This window comes from Panulirus ornatus, chromosome 29 (assembly GCF_036320965.1).
Source record: "Panulirus ornatus isolate Po-2019 chromosome 29, ASM3632096v1, whole genome shotgun sequence".
NCBI classification, from domain to species: Eukaryota; Metazoa; Arthropoda; class Malacostraca; order Decapoda; family Palinuridae; genus Panulirus; species Panulirus ornatus.
In genome coordinates this window covers 17,457,100-17,482,111 of record NC_092252.1, presented here as the reverse complement: position 1 = coordinate 17,482,111, position 25,012 = coordinate 17,457,100, and the positions used below count along the sequence as shown (strand labels likewise).

General features: G+C 46.7%; 1 protein-coding gene across 9 annotated transcripts in view; it reads right to left on the bottom strand.

The window, feature by feature from the left end:
• Nucleotides 1-25,012, bottom strand: part of LOC139758166 (glutamine--fructose-6-phosphate aminotransferase [isomerizing] 2-like) — a 100,242-nt gene that overhangs the window by 58,266 nt on the left and 16,964 nt on the right. For all 9 annotated transcript variants that reach the window (XM_071679338.1, XM_071679341.1, XM_071679340.1 and 6 more), the window contains exon 2: nucleotides 182-289. In XM_071679338.1, coding sequence (XP_071535439.1) covers nucleotides 182-289 — 108 coding nt within the window. The remainder of the gene's footprint in view (nucleotides 1-181; nucleotides 290-25,012) is intronic.

The window sequence follows — 25,012 nt, the reverse complement described above, 5'->3', positions numbered from 1 at the left end:
TGCAACATTCTTTCGTCTTGGGGTAATGTGAACTGAAACATCTCAGAGTGAGTCAGTAGGTACTGCTCTCCCTATGCATCTCCTGCTGGAGGAGCAGAAGCTGGAGGCTGCTGGTGCCTCCTGATGCAGGAGCAAGAGTAGGAGTGAGGGAGGGAGGGAGGGAGGGAAGGCGCGTACCCACCTGCGGAGTCGTAGCCGCGGTACTCGAGCCTCTCCAGCCCCCTGATGAGGAGTTCGATGATCTCCTGACGGCTCTTGGGCGTCAGGTAGTTCAGGTAGGCGAAGATTCCTGCAACACACAATACAGCACATTAGATACACGTCACAACAGCAGCCTTCTAAATCTAATTTCTTCAGTGTGGCGTCCACTAATAGTGTACGACAACAAAGGAAATGTTTACCTAGCCTAAATAACTATAACCTTAAATACATAACGAAAAAAGTTTTATATATATATATATATATATATATATATATATATATATATATATATATATATATATATATATATATATTTCATACATTCTCATACATATTGCACATAGGGAATAGATGGACACAATATACCACTAGGCGCCGGAGAATTTGGATTCATTTGACTACTACGCTACGAGACAAAGTTTTCAAACTTTTCCGTTGGTTGGTCTGAGAAGTACACGACGACATGCCCGGAGCCCCAAAGGAACCAAATGAACAGATGAGATTCAAGTTCATAGGAATATTTTTACTCCATGAAAAATATCATTTACTAATTACTCTTCCTCGCAGGCAGCTCTCACCTGTCTACAGATATACGTCACAAGCGGTAATAAATGTTTCCTTATATTTAACTGTTACACTACAGATAGATGGACATTAATCTAGACCCCTGGATTCACCCTGAACACATTTAGAATATATAAGAAAAGAAATGTACCCGCTTTAATGAGGACACGACGTAAATAATCGAAGTTTTGTGTTTACCGCTTGTAAAAGAGAGAGCAAAGTCCGGCACATCTGTAAATCTGTAAATCCGTCAGAAGATTAGGACGCGCGACAATACACCTCCGTCGTAGTCTGACCCGAAAAGAGAAGGTTATCTGATAACCCGAGATGGTGGCGTCGTGCTCCAAAAACGCAGCCTCGCCCCCCTTCGTCTCCGCTCCACCCTACCGGCCAATAGGAAGATGACGGCCTCACGAATTACTCTAGCTTTCGGAGACAAAAACCCGGATATGTATCCGATGAAAACGTACCCTTGGACGAGACCTTTTAGTCCACTGTCGACGAGATCCGCTGTGACGAAACGCTTCGATCAAAAGCTTCAAACTCTATCCTTCCGTGTGTGCGTTACGACCACCCTCAACTCCCATTGCTGTCATTATGGATGTTCTTCCCTTTCCAGTAGTAGTCTATGGATGACACCTCTGGATGTTGTACAACCTCTGGATGAAGCCTCCGGGTGTTGTACAACCCTTGGATGAAGCCTCCTGGTGTTGTACAACCTCTGGATGAAGCCTCCGGATGTTGTACAACCCTTGCATGAAGCCTTCGGGTGTTGCATGACCTCTGGATACGACCCTCCTTTGTCATATGAACTCTGGATGAAACCCTCGGTTAACACATGACCTCTGGATGAAACCCTCGGTTGACCTATGAACCCTCGGTTGACCTGGATGAAACCCTCGGTTAACACATTACCTCTGGATGAAACCCTCAGTTGACCTATGACCTCTGGATGAAACCCTCCGTTAACACATTACCTACGGATGAAACCCTCAGTTGACCTATGACCTCTCGTTGATATATCGAGAAAAAATAACTCCTCTGGTCAGAGACAAATCTCTAGACGGTAAAAGGACCTCTTGTTGAAGGTAATACATCAGACCTCAGGAGAAATGTTCCATATGAGAGACCTTCGACCTCTTAAGACTCTGTGCTCCAACCACGCTAATCCGCTCCGGCCTCACTTAATCTTTCTGGGTAAAGGAGTACTACGATAACACCCGCAGGAGCTTGGGACCTATAATGCCTGCCTGAAGGAGAACAGTTTTCCGTTTACAAATGGCGTAGTGTGTCCTTGAAAAAAAAAACACGATTCAACAGAATGCAATTCAACGAATGTACGAATATTAAAAGGAAGTCTGGCTTTAAAAACAGAAAAGGTTATTCAAAAGAAATCAGCTTTAGCAGTCCTTATAGAGAGATGAGGTGAAGTGCTAGACTACACGGTGCGGATGATGAAGGCTGGAAAGGAGAAAGTTGTTTTCAACCGAAAGAAAACCTTGTGAAGGAAATGTAGTCAGCACCATAGAGCGGCTGCAAAATTCTACCTCCAGTGTCAACTCTACATGACCACACGATCTCAACTCCACTTTTAGTATTACATGTAGACGATCCTACTTCCACTCTCAACTCTACATGCTATCGACCCCACCTCCACGGTAACTCTACATGCTATCGACCCCACCTCCACAGTAACTCTACATGCTATCGACTCTACCTCCACTCTTGAACCTACACACTAACAATCCCATTCCCACTGTTAGCTCTACATGCCCATGAACCTGCTTCCATTATTACCCTTTCATGCCCACAGGAACTCTACTCCACTCTAAACTCTACATGCCGAGGATCCCACGTCCACTCTCAATTTTACAATCTAACAGCCTCATCTCCATTCTCAACTCTGCATGGCAAGTCATCCTCTGTGTCCACCCTTTGTATATACCTCGACCCACAGGACAAAGACACCAGACGTGAACAAATACAGAACAGAGGAGGTAAATACGAAAGAGTGAACGAAACAAACAGAGGCAAGAAAGAGGACGAAGTCAATGACCGAAAGATGGAGAAGAAAAGGATGAAGATAACGAAAAAAAAAAAAGAGAGAAAGGAGTGGATATGGACGTTACTTAATGAACCACCACAAATTATCTGCGAGAGTAAAGGGAGATTAGAAAGTGAGCTGTAGCACTTAATAAAGCGTGGGGTAAAGAATGAAGAGGTCGTGAATAATAAAATCAGAGGCTGAAGGACATCACCTGATTTACAGAGTAAATGGAATGTAAATATGGACACGTAAATAATGATGAATGACTGCTGACAGCGGAAGGCCTAGTGTCCAGGAAACAGGGCAAACCCTTCCTCCTCAGTACGTCTGGGGATATATGCCAAGGCTCCAGACTGGTTCAAGATATCAATACACAATTTTCACTTTTACTCGAACGCCCCCGATTGGCGGGCCACTTTTCTGTCGACACACCAAACTCGACTCTCAAGTCATTTCTCACTCGCACAGAACGTCTTGCTTCCTCTTCCAGCGGTCAACGGTGGCCGGCACTCCTGATTATTGTATCACACACCAAAAGGAACCCAGACTCTCGCTTTATTCTCATACCTCGACTCATAGGCAGGTATGACGATCTCTGTTGCGCCAGAAAGAAGCCACAGCAGCAGGGGGGTAGGGTGGGGTTGGGGGAAGAGGAACCGGAGTTAAGTAAGGGGAGGGGGAGGTGGGTAAGGGATGGGGAGGTGACCTGACCGGTTCTGGCTCAACTTGCGTCCTAGTCACACCAAGTGGGAACCCCTTTCACCCGTACCTCCACCACCCAGCCCTACCCTACCCATGGCCTACTGTACCACAACCCACTGTCCACTACCGTGAGCCTACTACCACCTACTCCCTACCATGAGCCATGCTACCAACTTGCGACCATGGCCCATACCACCAACCCGCGACCATGAGCCATGCCACCACTTCGCGACCATGAGCCATGCCACCACTTCGCGACCATGAGCAATGCCACAGCATCGCGACCATGAGCCTATCGCTGGAGCCTATATTCACCTGGCCCGGCAGCCCAAGTGCATTTAATATTTCACTGTTTACCAACTGATGATGTAGATACCCCCACACCTGTATCGCTGACAGACGAATCCTACACGCATTACAGTTATCAACCTGATTAATCCGAGGATTAATTTAATCTCTTTCCAGTACACGTAACTCTTACCCACACCTTTTGGTCATTCAGCTGTGATTATGCATCGACTTTCTTCGTAGGGCAGAGGAGACAACAGTGATGCTCCGTATGATCACATCTACCAGTCGGGTCACAGTTCTTACGGTGTCTTCATCTTTTCAATAACATTCGGGGGAGAAAATGCTGAGGTAAAGCTTAAAAGTAGAACACATCACAGCCTTTGTTCTGGTGGGTCTAGTGTCTGTTGCTGGATGATACATCCTCACGGCTCGGGAAGGATGGCTATACGTCCCAAGTATGGTCTGAGGGGTTCAACACTCTCTCCAGAACTCATCCTCCACGTCCTCACTCTCCCTCCAAGTCATCTGATGAGCCCTCAGCAGGACCTTCCTCACTCGTTCCTCCACATCATCAGCTGTGCCTCATGCAGGACCCTCCTCCTCATCAGCTGGACCCGCAGGACCCTCCTTACCATTGGCTATACCTCCTGCAGGACCCTCACTCGATCCTCCGCATCATCTGGTGGTGCGTCATCATTCCACCCAATCGTGACGTAAGATGGGGGCCTTACAACATCAGAAAAATATTCAGCATCGAATCATTACCTCATCCACAATACCTGATGAAACCTCACACACCACCATCGAACAAAAGGATCCCAGACAAACGTCCATTAAAAAAATCGACAATGTCTCCTGCACCTCCAGGTATCTCTCCAGGGTCACAATGTGAAATCAAAACCCTCAGCCACAAACTCACCAACCTCACCACACCATCGTTCACTACACCAACACCCAGCCAATCCTCCTCCAACGATCCTGAAAATATCTTTGAAGTTAAGCCTCCAACAATATAACTCCTAAGCAAATAACCCTCCATCACCAAGAAAACCACCTCGGCTCAAATTCCCCCTAAAAATCCACATCCAATAAGGAAAAGAAAAATGTCAAACAATTTTTCCCTTCAACAACTCTTCATCACTGAAGCCCCACCACCAACATCAGCTCAAGGAACCTCCTCCCGTCCTCTCTACTAACTCCAACAATACTTCCCAACACCAGAGCACTGACAAGAACCCAGATGACCAGTCGGACGCCAACCACTTCCCCCGTTCACAGCTTCTCCAACACCGTGGGTGAAAAAGAGGTGCAGGACGAGGCGATGGGTAGGGCTAACCTTTCAAGAGAGGGAGCGAGTGCGGGGGACAGTGGAGAGTGTGTTGGAAGGATGGAAGTAGAGTGCGGAGGGGAACCCACTACGCACATGCCCATACGCCACGTCTTTCCCCCACAAAAAAAGACTTTAAACACCGACCGTCCTGGGCATTATACCACAACACCCAAGCTGGCCGCTCTCCACACTCCCCCTCTCCCGGCCTCCCACACTTTACCTCTCCCAGCCTCCCACACTTTACCTCTCCCGGCCTCCCACACTCTCCCTCTCCCTCCCTCCCACACTCTCCCTCTCCCTCCCTCCCACGCCCTAAGGATCCGTGTCAACAGGGAATTAAAAAGGTGGCAGACGACGAACCTAACCCACGCATCTTAACATTTCTATAGAATATTACATTGTGATACTGATGAACACGTCTGTCACCCAATGATGCCGACAATCTCTCCACATGATGTGTGTTTGTGTGTGTGACCACGATCTCTCAGCCGCCCTTGTCTCCCACTTGATGTCTCATTCTCTCTGGTGTACCAGCTTTAATTTTGAGTTAACTATTCCTCCAGCAACCACACCAGCTGTTCATCCACTTAATTCACACCAGTTACTTCATCGACTCTCCACACATTTCCTACAATGCTCTCTCTCTCTCTCTCTCTCTCTCTCTCTCTCTCTCTCTCTCTCTCTCTCTCTCTCTCTCTCTCTCTCTCTCATGCACGAGAAGCAACAGCTGGGAAGGGAGGGTGGAGGAAAGGGTGGGGGTGGAGCAGGTGTTCGCGTGTTGTGTACTGACGTCATTCGGTAATCCTAGTTCATGATAACGATCATTACACTTGACATTCCAGCCTCGGTCTGGCCAGAGCTCCCGTGACTGGACCATTCCACGGTCCTTGGACAGTCCTGGCGTCCTACTGCAGGTAAAGTCTTACACATTAAGGCGCCTTTTTTTTTATTACAGTGCTCTCCTCCGTTGTGACTGTTCCTTACTGTTACAGTATCACTGTTGCAGTTTCACTGTTCTAGTGTCATTGTTCGGTCCAGTATCACTGTTCTAGTGTCGCTGTTCCAGTGTCACTGTTCTAGTGTCATTGTTCGGTCCAGTATCACTGTTCTAGTGTCGCTGTTCCAGTGTCACTGTTCGGTCCAGTATCACTGTTCCAGTGTCCCTGTTCGGTCCAGTATCACTGTTCTAGTGTCACTGTTCGGTCCAGTATCACTGTTCCAGTGTCACTGTTCGGTCCAGTATCACTCTTCTAGTGTCGCTGTTCGGTCCAGTGTCACTGCTCCAGTATCATCTCGTCTCGGTAACGGTACTATACCCTTTGGCTTCAACCTCAAACCCCAAACATGGATCTCACTGCAGCCTCTTACAAAACCCCCTCACCCCCCCCCCCCACCCTCACTTACATACAGGTCAAGTACAAGACCAGTTCTCAATATGAACGAGTTACATAATGTCATCTTAAGCAGATGAGATTGAACTGGCGTGAAGACATAATCCTTAAGACGGGTTGAGATAAGATATTACGTAATAACTACGTAATACATAACTGCATACACGTAGTTACACATTAGGGTAAGGCTGTGTTTCTCTGGTGGACGTAGTTTGACCATTGCAACTACGCCAGCCAAGAGCACAACATGCCTCTCTCCTGTCAACATTCCACATTACGATGATTACATAGCGTTACATTACATTACATAGCATCACATTACATTACATAGCATTACAGTCCATAGGATAGCATTACATTACATTGTATAGCATAGCATTACATGGCATTACATAGCATAGCATAGCATTACATTACATTACATAGCATTACAATGATGACAGCATTTCTATGATTTGTTCGTACGAGCGGCTTGTCAGAAATGACCAGAGATGCGATACTGTCATAAGTAAACAGATGAATAGATAAAGAGCATTGACAGAACTGCACAGAGACAGGTAGACAAACAGACAGACAGGTAGACAAACAGACAGATAGATGGACAGACAGAGAGATGGATGGGTTGAAAGGCAAGCATACAAACAGAGGTAGACAGATAGATAGATACATAGACAGACGAGCAGGTAGAAAGACAAACAGATAGACAGGCAGACAGACAGACAGATAGACTGATGAATAGACAGATAATCCTTCTTGGCCAAAGTGTATCCCACGCTGGCCCACGAGAGATGAGAGTGGGAGTGAGAACACACACACACACACACAACACACACTTTCACTGACGTCTTCTAGGTAAGAGACCTGGGAACTCCAGCCCCCTGAGGCCCTGTGGTCCAGGGTATGTCCCGTTCCTGGTTCTCTACGGTCCAGGTAGGTCCAAGACCTGGACCCAGAACCATGGTCAGGATCGCCACAAGCACAAACAATTCTCTCTTAAATTTAAGAAGCGAATAATGAAATACAATCTCCTTAATTGCATTATATATATATATATATATATATATATATATATATATATATATATATATATATATATATATATATATATACTAATGGCAGCAGTTAGTGACAGACGGCCTAGGAGAAAAATATATGAGGGAAAATTACCAGAGAAAACGAAATTCAAAAAGAAAACGAAGAAGGGTTGTGCACTTTATAAATCACGTGATTTGGGAAAGAAAAAAAAAAAGTGGCTTTAAGGAGACAGAAGGCAAGATCATTAATCCTATTCTGATGTAATTATTACAACATCTATCAAATGCCTTTGGCAGGAACTTGAGGATCAACTGCCCAATCATGCTTTAGAGAGCCCGCAATCAATTGCAAAATTCATTGTTTATCGTGTGAGTTCAACAAATGTTCAAATGACACGATGTGAACTGATGTATGTCAGTTCCTACCCACGGGTCCCGATATGTTAATGCCAGTTTAAACATTTGTTGAACGAAAGGCAAATAGTGTAGTGCTTCCTTTGGGCAAGGACTTTTTAGGACGCCTTATATTTCAGTGGTTGTCTATGTCCTCTTCATTACTCTCACAACGTCTTCCCTTGAGCCATTCCCATAGACTACCCGGTCTCCTGTTATTTGTCCCAGCCACGTCCTTCCATAGACCACAAGGTCTTCCGTTATCTGTCCTTCCTGTTTACTCTCATAGACCATCTGGTCTTGTTATCTGTCCTTGCCACGTACTCCCATAGACCACCAGGTCTCCAGTTATCCGTCCTTGCCACGTACACGTCTTCGTCACACTCTGGGACGCGCCCACAACACATACACAGACACTCACATACACGACTCTGCCCGCCCAACAGAATGTGTGTGTGTGTGTGTGTGTGTGTGTGTGTGTGTGTGTGTGTGTGTGTGTGTGTGTGCCGTTAGCGAAGCCGAACCAGATAACCTTGGTAGCCCCGTCCACCGGCCTCTCGGGAGAGAAGGCGAAACATCCACACGAAGGAGGAAATTAGGACGAGAAGAGAGAATAACGGGGGATAAAAGAGAAAGGAGAGAGAGAGAGAGAGAGAGAGAGAGAGAGAGAGAGAGAGAGAGAGAGAGAGAGAGAGAGAGAGAGAGAGAGAGAGAGAGAGAAGGTGTTAGAGTCACAATAGGAGATAGATTGAAGGTATTTAAGCAACGGCTACCAAAGCCATAGGAACCCTTGACAGCCAGGCATACGGTATGTGAGGTTGCCACCACGAGCCCATGTGGCAACCACCACAGAGGCGGCAGGCAGGAGTGCACGGAGGGAGTGAGGGAGGGACCAGTGAAAGGCTCGGCTCTCCGGACCCCAGCAGGTCTAAAGCCTCTGCCAGATTGTGACATTTGGCGTGGCGTGTACCTTGTAGGCCGCCACCGATGCTTACCTCCCTCCACCATCATTGGCCCGCCACCACCAACACCCTCACCTCCATCCCCCACAATACCACCACTACCCCCAGAATCACCACCGTCATCCTCTTGACCTATGGCTCACACCAAGGTTGGCGCCGGTGTATGACCCGTTCACCTCCGCCACTCATGACCGTCTGTCTCGGCCAGACTCCCTCCTCATGACCGTCTGTCTCAGCCAGACTCCCTCCTCATGACCGTCTGTCTCGGCCTGACTCCCTCCTCATGACCGTCTGTCTCGGCCAGATTCCCTCCTCATGACCGTCTGTCTCAGCCAGACTCCCTCCTCATGACCGTCTGTCTCGGCCTGACTCCCTCCTCATGACCGTCTGTCTCGGCCAGATTCCCTCCTCATGACCGTCTGTCTCGGCCAGATTCCCTCCTCATGACCGTCTGTCTCGGCCTGACTCCCTCCTCATGACCGTCTGTCTAGGCCAAACACCTCACGTCCATCCATCTCGGCCAAACTCAAACTTGCACCCTCACAGCTTCGCTAAATGTACATTTTATCTCCTCACACTAGTGGAACCGCATCTCTTGAACTACACCCACCACCAGCAAGTTCTTTAGGCGTTACCGGACTCCGCCAGCTTGCGGTGACGCCACCTTCGGCGAAGCTGTATCATCGAAGTAACAATTGGGTCAAAGAACTTTTCTCTCGTCTCTCCAAACGCAGATCATTCTTTCCCTACTACTGCTTGTAGCGGAGCGTGGGTGTTGCAGGAACCTGTAGCAGAAGGGGTTCTAGGTGTATGTGTTCACCAATCATCACGTCTGTGTGCTGCCACCATTCACCGTCGTCCGGTCGTCCGCCACCCAGCTCCTGAAGCAATAAGTCCTCACATCCTTTCTAACAGACCTCTTTCCGAAGCTTCTCATTACGCCCTCTGGCACTGTAGCCCTGATGGTGCATCTCGCAAAGAAGTGATCGCTGTCGAAGTCGTCCAATTCAGAATCTGAAGGCTGTTATTAGGTCACCACTTACTCTTCTTCATTGTGGCTATTGTGGTCGCCAGCCTCTGTAGCTCATCTCCCTTAAATTAGAAACAATCTTTGTTGCTGTTCTCTGGACACTCTCAAATAGATCTCTGGGCTTCTGTAAGTGCGGTGGTCAGACTTGAGAAGCATATTCTGATTCTGATCTGACGTACGTTGTGAAATGCTTGCCGGACAATTCCTCATCCATATAATTAAACATTACCTGCATTCCAAATCTATACAGACAGTGACAGGATTGTAAAGCAGAAGGCTCCTTTCCACCCACCACTATAGATGGAGTAAGGATAGTAAAGCAGAAGGCTCCTCCCCTCCTTGCATTATAGAGGGAGACAGGATAGTGAAGTAGAAGGCTCCTCAACACTAACACTATAGATGGAGACACGATAGTAAAGCGGAAGGCTCCTTCCCACCCGCCACTGTAGATAAAGACAAGATAGTAAAGCAGAAGGCTCCTCCCCACCCACTTCTGTAGGGGTAGACAAGATAGTATAACAAAAGGCTCCTTCACACCTACCATTAGAGACGAAGACAGGACAGTAAAGCAGATAGTTCCTCACCACCTACCAGTATAGAGAGAGAAAGGACAATACAGAAGAAGGCTCCTCTCCACCCAATACTATAGATGGAGATAGGACAGTGAAGTAGAAGGCTCCTCCCCATCCACCACTTCCTCAAACACATCAGAAGGCAAAAAAAAAAAAAAAAATACAAGAACACCATGTAGCACAGAGAGAACATACTGACCAAATCTTATTAGAAAATGATGACTGGAGAACACATTCCAATGAAATTACATTCGCCAGACGCTCTGGGAAACACGAAACACTAATATGCAGGATTCTGTCTGTCTTCATAAAGCTCGTGGTTATGATAAATCATGAAAATCAGGCGGCTTGCCCTGGAACACAAAAACAAATCGCTGTAAGTCACATCGCGTTCCTGAATTGCACGAATGAATACCTTTTGCGTCAGTCGACTTTTTAACTTTGTCTCACAGGCTAATTTACGTATTGTGAGACGACGGCCTTTCACTCGCCCCCGCCTCCGTCACGTCCAGTTTTGCGTCAAGTTGACTATGTGATCCTAAACGGCATGAAGTAGATCCTTCACTTTCCGTGGGCTCAAGGATTCGCCCAATGCCAGCTTTCGGCACTGCGACCAAACCACAGACACTTTTGGTTCGCTTCAACAACACCAGTAATCTATGTGAATTTATCGTCCCGATGCGGGTGATAAGGACCGTCTGGATAACTTCTAGGTCAGGAAGACCTCTAGCTTCATATGGTGATGTTGGCACCCCAATATACTTCATGCGGGACACAGTTAGTGCCGGAGTTCGAAGCTTCGGCCTCCTTAAGTATTCGACTCGGTGTTCGAAGCCTCTTAAGAGTTCGAATCTTCCTCAAGATTCGGCCCCCAGACAGGGCAGAACCGACCCAGCTGTTCACCCTCTTCTCTGGAGCCCACCGCAACCCCGCCACACAGGAAATGACATCCCCCCCCCCCCCCCCCCACCGCGCGAGGTAGCGCTAGGATAAGACAGCAAAGGCCACATTCGTTCACACTCAGTCTCTAGCTGTCATGTGTAATGCACCGAAACCACAGCTCCCTTTCCAAATCCTGGCCCCACAAAACTTTCCGTGGTTCACCCCAGACGCTTCAAATGCCCTGGTTCAATCCATTGACAGCACGTCGACCCCGGTATACCACATCGTTCCATTTTACTCTATTCCTTGCACGCCTTTCACCCTCCTGTATGTTCAGGCCCCAATCGCTCAAAATCTTTTTCACTCCATCCTTCCACCTCCAATTTGCTCTCCCACTTCTCGTTCCCTCCACCTCTGACACATATATCCTCTTTGTCAATCTTTCCTTACTCATTCTCTCCATTTGACCAAACCATTTCAATACACCCTCTTCTGCTCTTTCAACCATACTCTTTTTATTACCACACATATCTCTTACCCTTTCATTACTTTCTCGATCAAACCACCTCACACCACATATTGTCCTCAAACATCTCATTTCCAACACATCCACCCTCCTACACACAACCCTATTTATCGCCCATGCCTCACAACCATATAACATTGTTGGAACCACTATTCCTTCAATCATACTCATTTTTGCTCTCCGAGATAACAATCTCGCCTTCCACACATTCCTCAATGCTCCCAGAACCTCTGTCCCCTCCCCAACCCTGTGACTCACTTCCGCTTCCATGGTTCCATCCACTGCCAAATCCACTCCCAGATATCTAAAACACTTCACTTTCTTCAGTTTTTCTCCATTCAAACTTACCTCCCAATTGACTTGTCCCTCAACCCTACTGAACCTAATAACCTTGATCTTATTCACATTTACTCTCAGCTTTCATCTTTCACACACTTTACCAATCTCAATCACCAACTTCTGCAGTTTCTCACCCGAATCAGCCACCAGCGCTGTATCATCAGCGAACAACAACTGACTCACTTCCCAAGCCCTCTCATCCACAACAGACTGCATACTTGCCCCTCTCTCCAAAACTCTTGCATTCACCTCCCTTAAAACCCCATCCATAAACAAATTAAACAACCATGGAGACATCACACACCCCTGCCGCAAACCGACATTCACTGAGAACCAATCACTTTCCTCTCTTCCTACACGTACACATACATGCCTTACATCCTCGATAAAAACTTTTCACTGCTTCTAGCAACTTACCTCCAACACCATATATCCTTAATACCTTCCAAAGAGCATTTCTAGCAACTCTATCATATGCCTTCTCCAGATCCATAAATGCTACATACAAATCCATCCCCTTTTCTAAGTATTTCTCACATACATTCTTCAAAGTAAACACCTGATCCACACATCATCTACCACTTCTGAAACCACATTGCTCCTCCCCAGTCTGGTGCTCTGTACATGCCTTGACCCTCTCGATCAATACCCTCCCATACAATTTCCCAGGAATACTCAACAAACTTATACCTATGTATTTTGAACACCTGCCTTTATCCCCTTTGCCTTAGTACAATGGCACTATACATGCATTCCGCCAATCCTCAGGCACTTCAACATGAACCGTACATACACTGAATATCCTCACCAACCAGTCAACAACACAGTCAACCCCTTTTTTAATAAATTCCACAGCAATACCATCCAAACCCGCCGCCTTGGAGGCTTTCATTTTCCGCAAAGCTTTCACTACTTCTCTGTTTACCAAATCATTCTCCCTGAGCTTCTCACTTCGCACACCACCTCGACCAAAACACCCTATATCTGCCACTCTATCATCAAACACATTCAACAAACCTTCAAAATACTCACTCCCATCTCCCTTTCACTTCACTACCACTTGTTATTACCACCCCATTTGCCCCCTTCACCGATGTTCCCATTTGTTCTCTTGTCTTACGCACTTTATTTACCTCCTTCCAAAACATCTTTTTATTTTCCCTAAAATTTAATGATACTCTCTCACCCCAACTCTCATTTGCCCTCTTTTTCACCTCTTGCACCTTTCTCTTGATCTCTTGCCTCTTTCTTTTATACATCTCCCAGTCATATGCACTATTTCCCTGGAAAAACCGTCCAAAAACCTCTCTCTTCTCTTTCATTAACAATCTTACTTCTTCAACCCACCACTCACTACCCTTTCTAATCTGCCCACCTCCCACCCTTCTCATGCCACAGGCATCTTTTGCGCAAGCCATCACTGCTTCCCTAAATACATCGCATTCCTCCCTGACTACCCTTACGTCATTTGCTCTCACCTTTTTCCATTATGCACTCAATCTCTCCTGGTACTACCTCACACAAGTCTCCTTTCCAAGCTCTTACTCTCACCACTCTCTTCACCTCAACATTTTCTCTTCTTTTCTGAAAACCTCTACATATATTCACCTTCGCCTCCACAAGATAATGATCAGACATCCCCCCCAGTTGCCCCTCTCTCCTATTCACATAAGCATATATATATATATATATATATATATATATATATATATATATATATATATATATATATATATATATATATATATTTTTTTTTTTTTTTTTTTTTTTTTTTTTGCCGCTGTCTCCCGCGTTTGCGAGGTAGCGCAAGGAAACAGACGAAAGAAATGGCCTAACCCACCCCCATACACATGTATATACATACGTCCACACACGCAAATATACATACCTACACAGCTTTCCATGGTTTACCCCAGACGCTTCACATGCCTTGATTCAATCCACTGACAGCACGTCAACCCCGGTATACCACATCGCTCCAATTCACTCTGTTCCTTGCCCTCCTTTCACCCTCTTGCATGTTCAGGCCCCGATCACACAAAATCTTTTTCACTCCATCTTTCCACCTCCAATTTGGTCTCCCTCTTCTCCTCGTTCCCTCCACCTCCGACACATATATCCTCTTGGTCAATCTTTCCTCACTCATTCTCTCCATGTGACCAAACCATTTCAAAACACCCTCTTCTGCTCTCTCAACCACGCTCTTTTTATTTCCACACATCTCTCTTACCCTTACGTTACTTACTCGATCAAACCACCTCACACCACACATTGTCCTCAAACATCTCATTTCCAGCACATCCATCCTCCTGCGCATATATATATATATATATATATATATATATATATATATATATATATATATATATATATATATATATATATATATATATAATCGTTTTTCTATTTTCTTTTTTTATTATTCAAAATATATCACTTTCACTAATTATCTTGAGATATATACCACAATGCCCGAGTTTCATTACAATATTTCAAAAATCAAAATACACAATACTTCATTAGGAAGTAGAATAAATCAGAATACACCCCTTTATTTTCGAAGTAGAATACATCAGAATACACCACTTTCATAAAGCGATAAAAATTCAAACTACACCACTCAAGAAATAGAATAAATCAGAACACACTCCATTCTTTACGAAACAGAATACATCAGAATACACCACTTTTATTATGGTATTCCGACACCCACGGGTGAACTGTGGTCTGAAAGGAGAGCTTGGTGTGACATCATCTCGTGGCGGGGATTCATTTTTCTCGCTTCGACAGGTTCAAGACAACAGTTCCAAACGCTACCTGACTAAAGTGGGAAACGCAAGCAGGTATAATTCTTTTAATTTTTTTTTCAAGATATTCATTGTCTACATATACACAGACAAAGTATTTCAGTGAGAGTCTGGGTGAAGGGCATAGAGAATATAATGGGTACAAAACATCGACACAAGAGGGTGACAGGTGGGGCCCTAATGGGGCCCAAGTGACGCCTAAGAGGAATCCAGGGAAGGAAATGAGGTACACGAACGGGACACCAGCTGATGACTCAGTTCCTTTAGGATTAACTATGTACATCATTGCTGGCGAGTACTGGCAGCTGTATGCTGGGACAATTACTAAAGGTACTGAGGTTGTGGTTGTTATGGGCGAGTTGTGATAGGAAGTGGCAGGTGGATTGTAGTGACAGGGCTGTGGTAAGAGAGTTGAAGTGGGAGGATTGTAGTGGGAGGGTTGTGGTATAGCAGTTGTAATGGGAGAGTTGTGGTATAGCAGTTGTAGTGGGAGGGTTGTGGTCTAGCAGGTGTAATGGGAGGGTTGTGGTATGGCAGTTGCAGTGGGAGGGTTGTGTTATAGCAATTGCAGTGGGAGGGTTGTGGTACAGCAGTTGTAGTGGGAGGCTTGTGGTATAACAGTTGTAGTGGGAGGGTTGTGATATAACAGTTGTAAAGTTCTAGTGGGAGGACTGTGGTAAGAGAACTGAAGTGAGAGGGTTGTGGTTAGGAGAGTTGCAGTGGGAGGAATGAGGTGGGGGGTTGTGTTAGGAAAGATGTTGTGGGAGGGTTACGGAAGAGTTGTAGTGGGAGGGTTACGGTAGAGTTACAGTGGGAGGGTTACGATGGAGTTACAGTGGGAGGGTTACGATGGAGTTACAGTGGGAGGGTTACGATGGAGTTATAGTGGGAGGGTTACGATGGAGTTACAGTGGGAGGGTTACGATGGAGTTATAGTGGGAGGGTTACGATGGAGTTACAGTGGGAGGGTTACGGTAGAGTTACAGTGGGAGGGTTACGATGGAGTTATAGTGGGAGGGTTACGTTAGAGTTATAGTAGGGGGGCTGTGATATATCAGTTATAGTGGGAGGGTTGTGATACAAGTTCCTGTGACCTGTGCGTCCAATGGCAACGGCGTTTCTCTGTAGGTTATCTTACCACACACGAGATAACAGAGATAACCCAACACCTTCACACTGATAAGCCACGCGAGCTGAAGCCTGCGGGACAACCTTGCTGGAGAAATTACCAAGATAACCCGAGATAACGCGTAGATAACAAACGATAACACTTGTACAGCATACTTAACACGTGTACAGCCCAAGGTTACAAGTGGAAAAACCCAAGATAACATATACAACCCAAGATAACGTATACAACCCAAGATAAGGTATACGACCCAAGATAACGTATACAACCCAAGATAAGTGGATAACACGTGCATAACCCAAGATAAGTGGATAACACGTGCATAACCCAAGATAAGTGGATAACACGTGCATAACCCAAGATAAGTGGATAACACGTGCATAACCCAAGATAAGTGGATAACACGTGCATAACCCAAGATAAGTGGATAACACATGCATAACCCAAGATAAGTGGATAACACGTGCATAACCCAAGATAAGTGGATAACACGTGCATAACCCAAGATAAGTTGATAACACGTGCATAACCCAAGATAAGTGGATAACACATGCATAACCCAAGATAAGTGGATAACACGTGCATAACCCAAGATAAGTGGATAACACGTACATAACCCAAGATAAGTGGATAACACGTGCATAACCCAAGATAAGTTGATAACACGTGCATAACCCAAGATAAGTGGATAACACGTACATAACCCAAGATACCAAGTCGATATTCCAAGATAACATGGGAATAACCCAAAGTAAAATGTTGTTAATCTGAAATAACACAAGGATAAAAACAACACCTAGGCAGCCCAAGATAACACGTGTATGGACCGGTATAACACCTGGTGCAACCCAAGATAACACATGGACAAGCCAGGATGGCACGTGGGGAGCCCATGATGATAACACAATGATAACACGACACACCAGACCAGCTGGCCCTGGTGGACACGAGTCGACTCAACTTTAAGACAACACTGGTAACACACACTCAGGTATGCAACACACACACACACCCAACATACTCACTCAAGTGTACAACACACACACACACACAATCACACACACACACACACACACACACACACACACACACACACACAAGTATGCAAAACAGCGAGCCTGGTCAAACTAAGGGGTCCGGTGTTGCCTAGAGTTGCTTTGTGTAAGATACGTGAGTTTCACCCTCGCTGTTCAGTCAGTCATTCGCCCTTCCAAAAAGCTGGAAGGCAAGAGAAAGCCACGGAAGAGAGTGCGAAAGAACGACGGGAGAGCATGTGTGAGTGAGAGTGTGTGAAGAACGACGGGAGAGCATGTGTGAGTGAGAGTGTGTGAAGAACGACGGGAGAGCATGTGTGTGTGAGAGTGTGTGAAGAACGACGGGAGAGCATGTGTGAGTGAGAGTGTGTGAAGAACGACGGGAGAGCATGTGTGTGTGAGAGTGTGTGAAGAACGACGGGAGAGCATGTGTGAGTGAGAGTGTGTGAAGAACGACGGGAGAGCATGTGTGAGTGAGAGAGTGTGTGAAGAACGAGGGATGCATAATGCACCCGAGGAATGCTCAGCGTCTGACCACACATGAGGAGGAAAATTATAATTCAAAGTCTCGTACAGTCTTGAACGCTCCCTCCCTAGCCCCTACCCCATGAGTAATGTAGTATACAATAAACTTAGTAGAAAGGGTTATATATATAATATATATATATATATATATATATATATATATATATATATATATATATATATATATATATATATATATATACACACACACACACAAATATACATGAAGGTGAAATCGCACTTTATTAGTTCATATGATTATACTTAACATGCATTTTTCCTATACATGTGGCGCGACATGTTTCGTGGAGACAAGCCACCTCATCAGATGCCAGTACTTAAGTTATTCAATTCTCAACATCACAACAGAAGTACCGTCCAGCGTCTGCCAACACACTCTATGCTGTCTATGTTGGGAGACGCTGGAAGGTACGTTGTTGAGGTGTTGAGATTTAAATAACGTAATCAAATATTGACACTTAATGAGGCGGACTGTCTCCACGAAACATGTCGTGCCACATGCATAGAAAAATTACATGTTAAATACAACTATATGAACTACTGAAGTGAGATTTCACCATCATATATATATATATATATATATATATATATATATATATATATATATATATATATATATATATATGGGTGATGCCAAAGCGTTAACGAGAGCGTGTCATTCACACATGCCTCGGGAGAGCAGTTTGAAGTGGGCGTATGTTTGGTGGGGCAGCATTTAAGAACAGAGTCGGGAGGCCGGTTGTCTACTGTTTGTCGAGTCATTACTGTGTGTGTGCTTAGTCACCGTCAGTCACATTCGTTGGGAAAGGTTGGGGGAAGGTGAGTACAGGCTGTTGAAACGTGAAACATGGATACGTTTTCTGTTGGGAGTTGGTTTTCTAGATGGGTGTTGCTGATTGGTTGTTATGTGTTGTGTGTGGTTACGAGGCAGCCAATGATTGTTCTGAGGCCCTTGTCTTGTGTGGTGTTTGCCTCTGAAAGAGCGGATGTGCAGGAAGGAAAGGCGTAGTCCTACGGCGAAGAGGATGAACCGTATAGTATGATGTGCTACAGGATTCTCTTCCTTGTCCAAAACCAGTGCCATCTAGCGTCCAGGGACGTTACATTTGTTCGTGGTCTTTGTGCTGATTTTTGTGGTGTGGTGAGGTAAGCCTCATCCGTGTGTGGCGTCCGTGATACTTCACATGGTCGGAGCTCGTAATTAGGAGTGGATGACCACTCAAGGTTACGGGAGGGAGGGAGTTAGAGTCACGTCTGTCTAAGGGGAAGAGGGTGACTGTGGATTTCCAACAGGCCGCAGATATTCTGGTTTGAGCGAGCCAGTGTTCTAAGAATGTGATGTAATGTCGCATGTCTGCTGTTGTTTGGGGAGTGTCAGGGTGTTGCGACTGTGAGGTCATCAACACACGAGAGGGCTTTTTCAGTGTGGTCTGCGGGAGGTGTTGGGAGGTTATGTACACGAGGGGACTGAAGAGGTTTGCGCAGACAGCTGCTCCCTAAAGAACTCCACTGTAGAGGTTGAGGTCTTTGGGGGGAATTGAAACCTTTGTCAATAACTCTACCATGTCTGACAGATATAAAACTGGCTAACTACTTCTTGTCTGAGGATGTGTCGAGAAAGTGTCCACTGTTCACTTTTTGTCTACTGCCACTAGTGCCGTGCGAAGAGTGGGGAAAACTGTGGTTGGCTGAAGCCATCCAGGAGGAAGTGTGTGTGTGTGTGTGTGTGTGTGTGTGTGTGTGTGTGTGTAAGGTCCATGTGCAGAGTGTGGTAGTGAAGCGTTTGGGTATGAATACATACTGTGTGGGTTAGAAAGGGACATCCTCCTAGATTTTGTTGTAATAGAGGGCTATGTGGAGCAGGGGTAGTTAGAGGACCTGGAAGGTGTCAGGATGTCTCCTACGCTGGCAAGTTTCCAGAGGTGTGTGATTTTCTTGTGCAGCGTGGAGTATGTTGAAGATATGTGTGCGACTACTTGTGCTGCATCTGGGATAAAGTGTCGTATGTAGAAGTCTGATATGCTACCAAGGCCAGTTAGTAGGGAGTTCTTTATGTCTTAAGTGCGCTCTGAATGTCTGTTGGGTGTGATGGGCGGGTAAGCAGCGGTGTCGGGGTGAGGTTTATGCTGTATAATCACAACTGCTCTGTGTACGGGTGTGGCTGGTTCGTGGTTAGTGATGCTGAAGTAACCACAATAGTCAACTACGCGCCACAGTATATGGAAATCCCAGAATATTTCATTGTTATCTGGGCGAGTCGATAATTCGCACAAACACTTCCTCCCCCACCATAACCTCCCTCCAACACTAGCCACCAACCACCCTCCCTTCACAATCAGCCGCCACCAACCCTCCCTCCACCACCAAACCTTCCTCCAAACCCTTGCTACTAACAACCCTCCCTCCACCAAACCCTTGCTACTAACAACCCCCCCTCCACCAAACCCTTGCTACTAACAACCCTCCCTCCACCATCACCAATCAACCCTACCCCCATTACCATCTACTGACAACCCTCCCTCCACCAACGAGAGGCCGTATGGGCGTGGCACACTAGACATTAGCGACATTCGATAAAAACCCCGCGAACACCTTCAACAAAACCACAAAAACAAAATATATGCAAATCTCCATGACGTTAGTTTCTCACGTTCAATTTTGTTAACACTTGGAACGTAGTGACGTGGGGTTCTATGTTAAATTTCAGGAGTTGTAAGGATGAGTTCTGGCAGAAACGTGGACGTGGGCGTCTCAATTTTTTCTCTCTCCTATAAGAGCTACCTAACCAAGGCCAAAGTCAAGGTGAACTCCATAAGTGACGACGCTGGGCTGGCCTTCACCTGCCCAGCACCTCACCTTCACCAAGCTAGGGGCCTCACCTTCACCAGGCTAGGGGCCCTCACCTTCACCAGGCTAGGGCCTCACCTTCATCAGGGTAGGGGTCTCATCTTTACCAGGCTAGGGCCTCACCTTCATCAGGGTAGGGGTCTCATCTTTACCAGGCTAGGGCCTCACCTTCATCAGGGTAGGGGTATCACCTTCACTAGGCTATGGCCTCACCTTCACTAGGTTATGGCCTCACCTTCACTAGGTTATGGCCTTACCTTCACCAGGCTAGGGTGTCTCACCTTCATCAGACGAGGGCCTCATTTTCACCAGACTAGGCCCTCACCGTCATCAGGCTAGGGGCTTCACCTTCACCAGGCTAGGGCCTTACTTTTATCATGCTACAGCCTCACCTTTACCAGGCTAGGGCCTCATCTTCACCAGGCAAGGGGCCTCACCTTCATTAGGCTAGGGCCTTATCTTCACCAGGCTAGGGCATCATTTTCAACTGACCAGCACCTTATCTTCACCAGGCTAAGGCCTCACCTTCAGTAAGCCAGGGCCTCACCTTCAACAGGCGAACACCTCACCTTGAACAAGCCAGCGACTCACCTTCACCAGGGCAAAACCTCATCTTCACCAGGCCAACACCTCACCTTTGCCAGGCCAACATCTCACCTTCACCAGGCCAATACCTCACCTTCACCGGGCCAACACTTCACCTTCACCGGGCCAACACCTCACCTTCACCGGGCTAACACCTCACCTTCACCAGACCAACACCTCATCCAGCTAACACTTTACATTCACCTCGCCAACACCTTACCTTCAATAGGTAATCACCTTCACAAGACCTTAGATTTCACCCTCACTAGGCCTACATCTCATCTTCACCTGGCTAACACGGCATCTTGATCTGAGAACACCTCATGTTCCACAGTCCAACATTTCATCTCCATATAGCCAAAACCACACTTTCACTAAGCCAATATCACACTTTCCCTTGCCAAAACGGCGCTAATGCAATTAAGCCAACATGTCACATTCACCTGACCAATATCACCATCACGTGGCCAACATGTCATCTTCACCTGGCGAACACCTCACCTTCAAACGTCCAATACCTTCCTTTCACCTCACCAGCACCACACTTTCTCCACGCCAACACTTCACTTTCACCCGGCTAGCACATCACTTTCAGCTCTAAGCTAACACCGCAGCTTCATTTGATCGACACCAAGTCAGCATCAGGCTACCACATCACCCAACCAACACCTCACCTTCACACACAAATCAGCACATTACAACTATCTATAACATCCTACACAGTTACAACCACGCCCCTCATCCCTGACAACCTTGTCACAACCTCGAGTCTAACGGCCTCATCCCTGACAACCTCGCCTCTAGCAACCTCACCCCTGACATTTTCGCCCCTAACAACCTCGCTTATAGCACCCTCACCCCTGACATTCTCCCTCCACCCAACAACCTCGCCCTAAACGATCTCGACCCCTAACGACCACGCCCCCGACTTTTCCGACCGCCTCGCTCCACCAAACGGGGCCACGCGGACGCCCTGGCAACACACATCCCCCCATACGAAGTTACTTAATGATACACCTCGTGTGGCGGCGTGTCGACCAGGAGGAGGAACCCGCTGCTGGCGACCAAGCCAACGAGACAAAATACCATCAACCAGCCAACCTTGAGGGAACAACTTCTGGTTGCCCCAGGATGGTTGGGGGGAGGAGGGGAGGAGGTGGGGGGGTTCCTCTGGTGTAGGGGGGGTGTGTGGGGGTGTACCCCCAACACACCCCGTTCCCGTTACCTCCCGTTCTAGCAACAGGCCAGTGGCGTAGTGCCTCCAGACCAACCTCTGCGTAGAATTTGGGACAACCTTTTTATATATATATATATTTCGAGACATTTTTCGTGTTTTCTTTTTCTTTACGTGTGTTGGGTCAGGCCTGGCTGTGGAGCAATACCTGCACGGCGCCACATTCACTATGATTCGGGAGTTTTTGCCCATGGATGTCGGCACGTCGTCAGGAGCAACCAGAATTCGTTCGTTCTATTTCGACTTCACAACCGAAGTGGGGAGGGTGGGAGGAAAGACATGAAGGGAGTGAGGAAGGGAGTGAGTTAGTTACCCACTCCCTGTTAATAACGGCTCCTCACGGACAATTAGCGATCAACCTCTCTGTCTAGTCGGCAATGGTTCTAAGTCCATCCGGAAGTGTGCACAATCAAAAGACGCGCAGAAGCGAAGGCGTCTCGATGTGTGCGTGTGAGCGTGTGTGTGTGTGTGTGTGTGTGTGTGTGTGTGTGTGTGTGTGTGAGGCGAGGAGGTCACTACGGTTAATCTCTTCCTCCGGTTTCTCTAAGCGTCGCTTCGAATCCTCTCAGAATAACAAAAGGGGCTATCGGAAGTTAGCTTCAGCTGACGAACTGTTCTTTAACCTTGCGTGCGTGCATGCATGAGTGGTGTGTGTGTGTGTGTGTGTGTGTGTGTGTGTGTGTGTGTAATTAATCACTTGTAATTACCTATTTGTACGGTACGGGGAGGAAGTTTTACACTCGTGTGCGCATGTGTGCATAATTATGTTATTTGCACCGTACGGGGAGGGAGTTTTAACACTCTTGGGGCCACATCTCTTGTCTGTGTGTACTTACATACTTACTTGTAGGTACCTATGTGCACTGGACGGTGAGGGACGTCGTCCCTCATGTGTGAGGGACAGAACACTTACATAAGATCCATAAAATCTTCGTCCCATCTTACAGACCAGCAGAGGTCCACCTGTCATTGCGTACCACGTCCAACATGGCCAGCCACATATGATGACGTGGGGCACAAGGTGCTCGTTATGTAAACAAAGAGCCACACAGTCCTGGGAGTGTAACAAGTGTATCACACATGTGGCCAGGCAGGTGTTACAACAGGTGCGGTGCGATAGCAAACATCATTCTTGAGGCGAGAGGAATACACTACAGGTACTGGAGTGGCCCACCATGTCCAGCACTACACACTATTGTAGATGTCATCCATGTATATTTTATACAGACACCCACAAATGGAGCCCCATGAGTGCAAAAATCCCTCCCATTATAGTACGCAATTACACACAAGGCAACCAGACGAAATGAGTAAATCAAGGAAATCAGACGCAGAGACTTGTTAACAAAAGATAAGCGGAAAGATCAGTGTGGTGGAAGAATGGAATACGATAACTGAGGGCGTGGTTAATGCACGCAGCATACATGAACTTTAGAAGTCGTATTACGAGAATGTTCACGAGACTGGAGGGGCACAAGCGTAAAACTCCCTCCCCGATCAGAACGGATAGATAACAAGTGTTTATACATAAAAACATACGCTCATAACGCCACGAAAGCTGTCGCTTAAGTACGCCACAACGCACAGCCCTGCGTCTGACCTCTGCGTATCGTTAAAATGCTGGCGAAAACTCACATAAAAAAAAAAGAAGCGAACCCTGTGAGGCCCCCTTGAATCTAACAATGATCTTTCCTGAGGCTATCCATGAACACAAACAGTTATAAGAAAGAAAACCTCTCGTCTAGAATCACTCCAGCGGGACGGGTGTGTTACATCATCCACCTCCTCTCCGTCTGGAGTCCATAATCTATCCAGTTACCCGCCATCCTCCCGCTATATTAGCATACCCAAGGCTGAAGCTAATCTTCCGATACACAACAGTATAGTCGCCATACAGGCCCGGCACCGCCATCATAAACGTAAAGCGTAGATGAAAATCAGTTGGACGTGATATGAAACTATTTTTTTCAGCCATTTTGGAAGAGTGTTAAGGTCCCACTCCGCCTTCCTTGTTATCTACGTTGTTTCTTGTAATTCGTTGATGGAGCCGAGTTGCAGAACCTGTCTGGCTCTAGGTGTACAACCCACTCGGGCTGGAGGACGCGGGGCTGCTCTACTGCTTCCCTCCCTCATACCGGAGAAGTGCGTCCTCTCCCTGCTCAGCGTCCATAGGCCACTGTATGACTCTCCACCTGAGCAAGAAGGTCTTTTACAATACGCCACGACCAAGAGGTCCAAGAGGTCCTCACTGAAAACGACCTCCGCATAAAATGCCTCAAATAACCCCGTCCACCTCGTTTTCTTTCGTCCGTGCCTCCCATCGACGTAGACAGAGAAAAAATTAAAGGTCGAATCATCAGAAAAAAAAATGCGTACGCATCAACTCTGGTGACGTCACAAAGGCTAAGGAGGTATGTACATAAGAGGAAGGTACAGGTGGCTAGCCAGGGTACCACTTGAGGTACAGCCGGCTACCCGAGGTACACAACCGTCCACCCAGAGTACCACAACCTGCACAACCGGACCGCCAGAGTACCACAACCAGCACAACCGTCCACCCACAACC